We start from the raw sequence: 9,942 nt of genomic DNA, 5'->3' as shown, positions 1-9,942 counted from the left end.
AACGTTGGTTTCATGTCTTCACGTTTCCGTCCACGTCAGAGCTGTGACATCACTAACGTCACATGTGACTGTGCAACTTCTCATTTAGCCCCGCCCACACCATCACACCACGTGCCGTGGTGATATGTCCTCGTGGTGTAACACGATACAGGTACCGTAGTGAGTAAGACACTACTGATGTACTTATAGGTGACAAGTACTGTCACATCTTAAATACTTAGTTACTTCCTGTATTGTGTTACATACCTGTTGATGTAATAAGTTACATTTTAGTTGAAAGCTTTAAACTACAGATCGACTGAAACAGTTTTATCAACACAGACACGATTAACAGAAATCAAATGTCAAACCGCCAGTGATGACGTTCAGTTTACTCGAGTACTTTTACTCTACACGTATTTGAATGCTTTAGTTACTGGCTGCTTCAGATTAGATTCAGATTACTTGGTGTTGATTGGCTGTTCATTGTGACGTGTATGCAGTCAGATGTCGTTGTGGGCGGGACCCTGTGAGAGGATGTGACATCACAGTTTCACATTTTAACTGAGTTTATTCATGAGAAATCTGACAGATTGATCGTCTTCACACAACAACACTGATGATACAACATACAGAATGTGTAATAACAACAATAATCAGCTGTGAAGATCCGATAACGTCACACTGACTTTAAGTTATTACATGTGAGAACAGACGTGTAACGAGCTGAACCGTCAGCGCTCGTTAGCTCGTTACAGAAGTTTGTTGTAACATGTTTCTGACACGTGTGTATTTATTTAAATGTGACACATGCTCGTCACAACATACATTAATTGTAATATGTCACCTTAAAGGTGCAATATGTAATAAATTATCAATAGAATGTAAAACAGTTTTAAACAGTTTTGACTTCATAATGTTTGTGTATATATATGTATGTTTATACACACGTATATCTCCCATGCTAACCATGTAAACATCAGCACTCCTCTGGTTCCCAGTCCAAACTACTAGCTGCACAGCTAACTGAGCTAACTAGCTGCTGCAGTTAGCGGTTCCTCAGTGACATGCTGCTCTCTACCTGCCTTGATACTAAATTACAGAAGTGGTTACATTTTGCACCCGTATGACTGATGAGACCTGTTAGTTTGTTCTGGACTCGTTTGTAACGTGAAGACATGAAAACACGTAGATAAATGTTCTGATGAATGTTTAATGTATTTAAAGCGTCAGACGTCGTTGTGATGACGTCGTGATGATGTCGTTGTGACGATGTTGCAGCGATGACGTCACTGTGATGACGCAGCCGTCGACACACTGACAGTGTGAAGCTGTCGAGTCGCTCGGCTTCGTTTCCTTTTCAATCTGACAGCAGAAGATTCAACTGTTTTTTATCTGAATGTCTCCTGTTGATGAATGTAAAGTACTCGTGGTGCATTGTGGGACTTATTACTGTTGTTATTATTATTATTATTATTATGACATATTTTTAATATTCAACCAGTGCATGAAGCAGAGGGGGCGGGGCTTTTATCTGTGCTGACGTCAGAAACGAGTTTGCTGAATTTTTATTTATTCTGAAAGTGTGACAGGAAGTTGTAGCATGAATTACTGAATAAATAAATCCTGACAACCAATCACTGTCCTCGATTTCTGCAGCACAGCCCACTGACCACCCTCCCACCCAATCAGACAGCAGCACAGTTTCAACAAACAACACAATAAAGTTCTGTTTTGAAAGGATAAAACTTTATTGTTCCTGTGTTGACACAATCCTCAACTGTGATTGGTCGGTTCGCAGACTACAGCAGATAACTGTCATTTAAAAAACAACAATAAACAAACAAGAATCCTACTGATCCTATTGGACGACAGCGACGGGTTCGTCCGACTCCACGCTGATGTCATCACCCAAACCCCCCGAGGTTACGCTAACAGCTAAATGCTAACATTAAAGCAACACAGCTTTAAAAAAACACCTGCAATCGCAATCGCACACACACACACACACACACAGACACACACACACACACACACACACGCAGACACACACACACACACACAGTGTACAGTGTTTAGACTTTACAAAACAATAAATTGAGAGATGTGATATTTTAATCTTCACGTTGGATTATTTGGTCCGGTGTTTTGTCGGATGTTTCGTGGATCACGTGAAATGTTGCGACCGTCATCGCCACAGAATACTGGACCTGTCTCAGTGCTCGCTTCTGAAAGACGCTTGTTGTTTTTTTGTCAGGGAGCGACATAAAAAAAGAATCATTCTAAAACAGAAAACTTTAAAAGAACAAACAGAACATCCTCCAGTTGATCGGCCCGGTTCTGCAGTGACGTCACTCCTGCAGACACCAGGACACTTTCTGTCATTAAGACTTGATAATTGATCATCACAGGTTTCACCTGTATGAAATATGTGTAACAATATAAAGACGTGCTGATTGTTCGCGGGTCGTCAGTCTGGTAACGAGCAGCTGAACTGATCTTTGTGGCGTCACTGACTCGACTGTTGTTACAGAACACATTAAGTTTTTTATAACTTTTATTAAAATGTTAAATTAAACGAATATGTTTGTTGTAACATATGAAACAGTTTTGTTTTGATGAGCGATGATACAAAGTATCATGACTCCTCCCCCGTCACGCTCTCTCCTGATTGGCTGACTCATGTTGAGGTTCATGAGCTCCACGAGCTCAGCAGAGAAACAAACTCAGACATTTTCTCTTCACTCTGAGAAAATTCAGCTTTTTGCATGAACAGATGACATCACAGTCGTCCTGTGTGTTCATTGGCTGTGATGAGTGAGCAGACAGACGCCATCTGTCCCAGCCGCGATTCTGTTTGACGTCACCAAACCGAGACTGCAAACAGCCGAGCCAACTCAGAGTCTGCAGTGCGTCTACTTCCTGCTTCCTACTTCCTGCTTCCTGCTTCCTTTAATGCACGGCTGATGTTCCTGAAAGGTTCCTGCAGTGGAAACATTCAACATGGACGTCGTGAAGAGAAGAAAACGTCTCGTTTGGTTTCTCTGATGGAACATCATCAGTGTTGCAGCAGTCCGACACTTTCAGCCTCTTTTAGCTCCCAGTTTCAGTTTTTAATCTTTGTTAGTTCAGATTTTTACAACATCTGTGATAATTATAACTACTGTAATGTAACAACAGCTGATTTATAATGTAACTACAGCTGAGAACAGTCTGCAGCACTGAAGCCTTCTGAGGGTTACTCTGATTACATCACCTTAGTTACAGTTACTGCTCAGTACTCAGTTACTGTTCTGTACTTAGTTACTTCAGGTTCAGCTTTAAAAAAAAAATCTGACATTCAGAGGAAAATTAAATAAATCCTCCAATGACAAGAGAGGATTTAAACTCCTCCCTCCTGATTGGTTGATGTTTCTCTGATGATCAAAGATGTTCAGTGCGATGAGTCACTCCCCGTTTTTTTTTTTTCTTTCGTCCTGCGCTCTCATTGGCTTGTTCTGGCATCATTTAGTTTTAGCACCAAAAGGAACATAAATAGATAAAAACGCGCGCACACACACACACACACACACACACACACTTCAGTTTGTCTCATAAAAAACAAATGAACATCAGTCTCTTTCTCTGGCTCCTCCCCTTCCTGTTCACCAGGAGGAGGGTGGTACAGCCTGTTGCCGTGGTAACTAGACATCGAGGATCTCCTCTGCGGTGCCGCCGCAGCGCAGCCGGTACCGCCCGGTCCTCCAGCTGATAGTCGGGTCCCACAGAGCCGACAGGAAGATCTGCACCGCCATCGACTCTCTGATGAACCACGCCACAGCGAAGTCCAGCTTAGAGAAGCTCAGCGGGCCGCCCTGCAACGTGATGTCATCCATCAATAACCAATCAGTTTACATCCCTTTAGACATCATTTCATTTTCTGAATAATTTCATTTAAAACAAGTTTATACAGTAAAACATTTGTTAGAGTATACAGCTACATCACATCCTGTAATATGTAGCCTTTCAAAGTAAAAGCATTACATTGTCCAATGTGAGTACCTGAACTCCGGTCAGCTGGATGTAGTCGGATATAAACCAGGCGAGACAGTGACACATGAAGAAGACCATCATGTCCCACCTGCAACACACACACACACACACACACACACACACACACACAGGTGTTTACATTTCAGACTGATATTTACACTGCTGTCTTCACATGACGACAGACTCCAGCAGTGTGTGTTTAGCTCATGTTATTTACTTCACTGCACATTAAGAAGAAACACACAGAAAACATCCAGAAACAAACAGCTACAGTTTGAAGGCACCTCCAGAACTACAGGGGGCAGCATAACCGCTAACTGCTGCTCAGTGTTCTCTTTGCTGTAGAGACTAGCTGCTGTTGGCTCTGCTCGCTGACTGCAGGTCACTGGGCTCAGCATCAGACTGTCAGACTGTCAGAGTGGTATCAGGAGACAGGACGGGTCGGGGCTAGCTGGTTAGCATGCTAACTTCAGTAGACGTGAACTCTAACGTTTCTTCAGAATGCTAGCTCAGTTTTTACACGGCACAGAACAATGAATCAAACGCTTTGTTGATCGTTTCTATGGAGACACTGTGCTGTTAAGATGTCTGTGATTGGCTGCGTACCTGAACACATAATGAGCAGCCCAGCCAATGATGAGGCTGGCCAGGAAGCACTCAGAGACGGGCTCCAGCACGGTGCCAGGGAGCATGTTGATCCTCAGCTTCGTCCACCTGAAAGAGTCAAACAAACAGATTCAATTCGACCGAACATAAACTCCAGATGACTTTCACTCAGAGCAACATTCAGTCACCTCACTGCGTCTGTAACTTCATGCACTTCATTAAAATAAATACATAATTCTAATGTTATAAAACTCACACACTGTCAGAATATCTGTACAGACTTGAAGTCACATAAAAATAATCTGCCAACAGTAATAAATCTTCAGCATGTGTATTATTACAGACTCATGTAAGAGCAGATCAAACGAATGAAATATGAGAAATAAACACAGAGTTCTGAGGTCACCTGATCATGCGGGACTGGAACTGTCCAATAGAGTACGACCCAGAGTTCTGCAGCGCCACCTGTGTCGCCATGGAGAACCTCCAGCCTCTGAGGAGACGGACAGAAACAGATCAGTTTCATTTAGCATTTAAACAAACTGCTTTACACATAAACAACATCATCAAAACCACAGGTGCTGATGCTAACATGCTAACCTGTCAGCGATGGCTTTAGCCATGAAGTAATCCTCAGCAATGTACTGAGCGAACGCAACCAATCCACCGGCTTGATCCAACACGTCCTTCCTCATCAGACACGACATCCCCGTCACACACTTGATCCCCGTCACGTTAGCCGAGATGTAGGAGCGAGGGTGGGACGTCCCAAAATACACCTGACAACATGTTAGCATCTGTTAGCGTCAGGACAGCTAAAAACACTTTATCCCAAGATGTAAGAGCACAGTTAGCATTAGCATCTGGAACAAAACATCGAACTGAGAATTACAGATTGAAGAAATTAAAAAAATTATAGAAATGATCATGTGTTAGCATCAACAGTTAATTAGTGAGTTAAAAATGCTAATGTGATCAAATTTGTGATCACATTTATCTGGAATAGCTAGAAAAGAGTCACGTTAGCTTTAGATGCTAATGCTGAACAGCATTTAAAGACATTATGTTATCAGACATTTCCACTGACATAAATGTTTGTACTGTGTGTGCCGCAGAGTTAGCATGATGTTAGCCTGTTAGCATTACCTGCTCGAGTGTTGCGGCAAAGCCTTGGCGGTCGGCAACATATGGCAACCCGTGGACCAATCCCACCTTCTCTGTCATCTGATTGGTCAGATCTGTCAGGGTGTCAGGTTTCACTGCCACACAAACACAGAGAGTTAGCTTTAGTGATAATGATGAGCAACAAAAGTCAAAAGCTTGAGGTGAAACCTGCAGTTCACTGACCTCTGATGCCGCTGTCACAGATCCACACCAGGCCGTATTTGGCTCCTTCGTAGCCCGGCATCAGGTTGTTGATCTTGGGGTTGATTCCAACTTTCTTCCCCCCTGAGAACCAAAGAGAGACACATGCTAATATTAGCTGCTAACAAACGACTCAAAAAGGTGAGTTACATGTCATTAAATGAGAGCTGGTTATTACAAAAGAACACAACAATCTAAACAGCAAAACTATTATGAAGTAAGTTGAGTGACAGAACGAACAGCAAACAAGAAAGAAAGTACAGAAGCTCACCGATGAACAGTCGAGCGTCCACGTTGGGATATTTCCCCAACAACTTTTTACAGACGTCAACAGCTGGATCATCCTGATCCTGAACGCACAGCAAGACCTCATACTGAAAACAAAAACATTGAAAAAACAGTCAGCAGATCAGGTTCAGACTGTGGCTCAGGGCTGTCGCCTGAGAGCTGAAGGGAACCAGACGATCAGAGGCCAGTTAGTTATTGTCACCTTTGGGTAATCGAGTGTAAAAAATGTCTCCAGGTTGGAGATCAGGTTCGGGTCGACCCCCTTCAGAGGCTTCAGCAGAGAAACTCCTGCCATCTGCACAAACGGCTGTTTGACCTCTGACCTTTTCTTGTGGAGGTGGAGACGCCTGAAAGAGACGGAGAGGTCAGAGGTCAACAAGCATGAACATCACACACAGACACACACACACTCACACACACACACTCTCTCACACACACACCCTCACCCTCACACACACACACACACACACACACACACTCTCTCTCACACACACACACACACACACACACACACTCTCTCTCACACACACACACACACACACACACACACACACAGCATCTGGAGTATTAGATGTGTGTTCTGTCTGTCCTCAGTGTGTTTGGACATCAGAATCCAACACAGTAATAAAATACATTTGTTTAGTTTGATGTTTCATTGACAGGTAGACACTAAAACACAGACGGGCCTCCTTCTCCACTCTGACACGCGGACAGTCAGGTGGTAGTCGCGGCCTTCAGGTAGTAGTCACGGACAGTCAGGTAGTAGTCACGGACAGTCAGGTGGTAGTCACGGACAGTCAGGTGGTAGTCGCGGACAGTCAGGTGGTAGTCGTGGACAGTCAGGTGGTAGTCACGGACAGTCAGGTGGTAGTCACGGACAGTCAGGTGGTAGTCACGGACAGTCAGGTGGTAGTCGTGGACAGTCAGGTGGTAGTCGTGGACAGTCAGGTGGTAGTCGCGGCCTTCAGGTGGTAGTCGTGGCCTTCAGGTGGTAGTCGTGGACAGTCAGGTGGTAGTCGCGGCCTTCAGGTGGTAGTCGTGGCCTTCAGGTGGTAGTCGTGGCCTTCAGGCGGTAGTCGTGGCCTTCAGGCGGTAGTCGTGGCCTTCAGGCGGTAGTCGCGGCCTTCAGGCGGTAGTCGCGGCCTTCAGGCGGTAGTCGCGGCCTTCAGGCGGTAGTCGCGGCCTTCAGGCGGTAGTCGCGGCCTTCAGGCGGTAGTCGTGGACAGTCAGGTGGTAGTCGCGGCCTTCAGGCGGTAGTCGTGGCCTTCAGGTGGTAGTCGCGGCCTTCAGGCGGTAGTCGTGGCCTTCAGGCGGTAGTCGCGGCCTTCAGGCGGTAGTCGCGGCCTTCAGGCGGTAGTCGTGGCCTTCAGGCGGTAGTCGCGGCCTTCAGGTGGTAGTCGTGGCCTTCAGGTGGTAGTCGTGGCCTTCAGGCGGTAGTCGCGGCCTTCAGGTGGTAGTCGCGGCCTTCAGGTGGTAGTCGCGGCCTTCAGGCGGTAGTCGCAGACAGTCAGGTAGTAGTCGCGGCCTTCAGGTGGTAGTCGCGGCCTTCAGGTGGTAGTCGCAGCCTTCAGGTGGTAGTCGCGGCCTTCAGGCGGTAGTCGCGGCCGTCGTCATCCAGGTAGTCTCGTGATAATCAGGAATGGCTGAATGGATTTTTTTGATTTCTTGTCTCAAGTAAAAAAATTTATTAAAATGCTGAAAGTTCTTAAAGTTTCTTCAAATGTGAGAATGTTCTGCTGTTCTTACTGATGACAGTAAACTAAAGATCGTTGTCTTACTGTTGGTTGAGGGTTATCAGTCATCTGAGCTTTGAGCTTCAGGAAACTGTGATTTTAAGACATTTTAATTTCTCACTATCGCAGAATGTTTCCGAAAACAAAATTCAGCTCACACATTTTTTAATTTTTTGAATTCAATCAACAAACCCAAAGGAATGATCTCATTTCTGTGTCCACACTAACGACTCAGTAGTTCTTCAGGCTCATTAAGTTCTGGAGCCTCTTTAAAAGTCCAGAATCCTTCTGAAAATCCTATAATCTTTTCAGGTCCCCCAGAGAATTACATAAATGTATTTAAGAGCCTGGAAATGTGCAGATTTGTGGAAATAGATGAAGTCATGTGTGGATCGACAGGCAGACAGCAGGACAAAGTGAAGTGCTGTTTCAGGAGCTTTCTGATCAGCTGATTAAATGATCCATCTTAATGTCTGAACGTCCTGCAGGAGTGAAAAGAGAAATGTTCATATCTCGACTGACTTAGTTATTAAATCCTCTGAGGCCTTATAGGAGACACACCTGCTGAACTAACTGGAAAAGCTGCTGGAAAAACCCCTGTTGCCCCATCACCTTTCGTCACCGCTGCACCAAACTCCATTACAAAATGAGCAGTTTTTAAGCGAAGCATCCTGTGGGACTAACGCCGAGTATAATCCAAAGCTTTGAAGTTTAAGGTGTTTTGGAGCTGTTGGCTGACTCACGTGAAGCCGAACTGAAGTGCGACACATGCTGATTTAATCAGACATTTAGACATTTTCAGCCTCGCTAACACAACGGCCGCTGACCACAACATCATTAAATCGACAGGTTTTCAGATGCAGTTCGGCGACAACAGAGGGAAACAGGAAATGCATGCAGCTAACGCTAACGAACCGTAACGGAACCGATTTGGAGACGTGTTAACGACCTGTACGAAGCAGTAAACCCGGTCCGGACCCGTCACAGACTGTCCCAGCTGGTAATCAACCCAATAAATCCATTTAGTCTCAGAAGCAACACGGAACCGGATCCCAGAGCGAGCGGAACAAACGGCCGAAGCTAACCGGCTAGCGGGGAACCAGGAAAACGCCCAACATGTACCCGCTCCGCCGGAGCTGCTGTCGGCTGTCAGACACGAAGGATCCCGCGGAGCAGCTCCACTCATCTCACTTTTATATTTAATCTCATCGAACACAAACGTGTCACACAAACACACAAACACACACACACACACAGAAGCGTCGGCAGCTAGCGTTAGCCGCGTTAGCTTAGCACTCACACATAGATGATGGACATGAAGTGCATCAGCCACAGCACGAAGAACAGGATGAAGCCGAACACGGCCAGACCCTGCATGGCGAGCTCCAGCACGGCCATGGCGCTCAGCGGGGGCTGCCGGGGCTGCGGGCCGGCTGGGGGTCACACAGGCTCGGGATGGAGGCCAGCTGACTCCGAGTGTTCGGGTCTGACTGTCGGTGCGACGAGCGCGGCTGGTCGAGGCGGATGATCCGGTGGCGGCTCACAGCGGAGGACGTCAGGAAGCAGTCCGTGTCAGGAGCTCCGATGACGGGACAGACCGGCCTCGGCCTGGCGGTGCTGGTGTCCGGGTCACGGCGCGAGCTGCGGCGGTTTGACAGTCACCAGACCGGCCGACGGTCAGCTGACCTACCGGGGGAGCGGCGGCAGGCACGGGACGGGGGAGCGACACAGCGCAGTACTTCCGGCCGACTTCAGAATAAAAGCTTAACTAAAACTGTAGAGTTAAACCTCCCGATGTTTCAGCACCGAGGACATGATGTCATCAAACACCTGAACACAACCACAGGACACATGGAGAGCTCAGGAAACACGAGGAGGCGTCACACTGAATATTTAACTTGACAACTCAACATTAATTTAAAGTCATTAAAGTGCTTCT

At 46.1% G+C, this 9,942-nt stretch overlaps 1 protein-coding gene across 1 annotated transcript; it reads right to left on the bottom strand.

Annotated features, from left to right (window-relative positions):
* Positions 1-1,706: 1,706 nt before the first annotated feature.
* ugcg (UDP-glucose ceramide glucosyltransferase) lies at positions 1,707-9,401 on the bottom strand. Its single transcript, XM_030435441.1, has 10 exons — positions 9,304-9,401; positions 6,473-6,617; positions 6,254-6,356; positions 5,965-6,066; positions 5,764-5,876; positions 5,218-5,396; positions 5,024-5,110; positions 4,618-4,725; positions 4,021-4,099; positions 1,707-3,833 (listed from the first exon to the last, which is right to left on the bottom strand). Exons 1-10 carry the CDS (start codon positions 9,399-9,401, stop codon positions 3,663-3,665), a joined length of 1,185 nt encoding a protein of 394 aa, XP_030291301.1. The 3' UTR covers positions 1,707-3,662.
* Positions 9,402-9,942: the final 541 nt, after the last annotated feature.

The sequence above is a fragment of the Sparus aurata genome, chromosome 12 (genome assembly GCF_900880675.1).
Source record: "Sparus aurata chromosome 12, fSpaAur1.1, whole genome shotgun sequence".
Taxonomy (NCBI): domain Eukaryota; kingdom Metazoa; phylum Chordata; class Actinopteri; order Spariformes; family Sparidae; genus Sparus; species Sparus aurata.
Note: the sequence above shows the minus strand (reverse complement) of the source record. Positions and strands in the feature narration are given on the sequence as shown.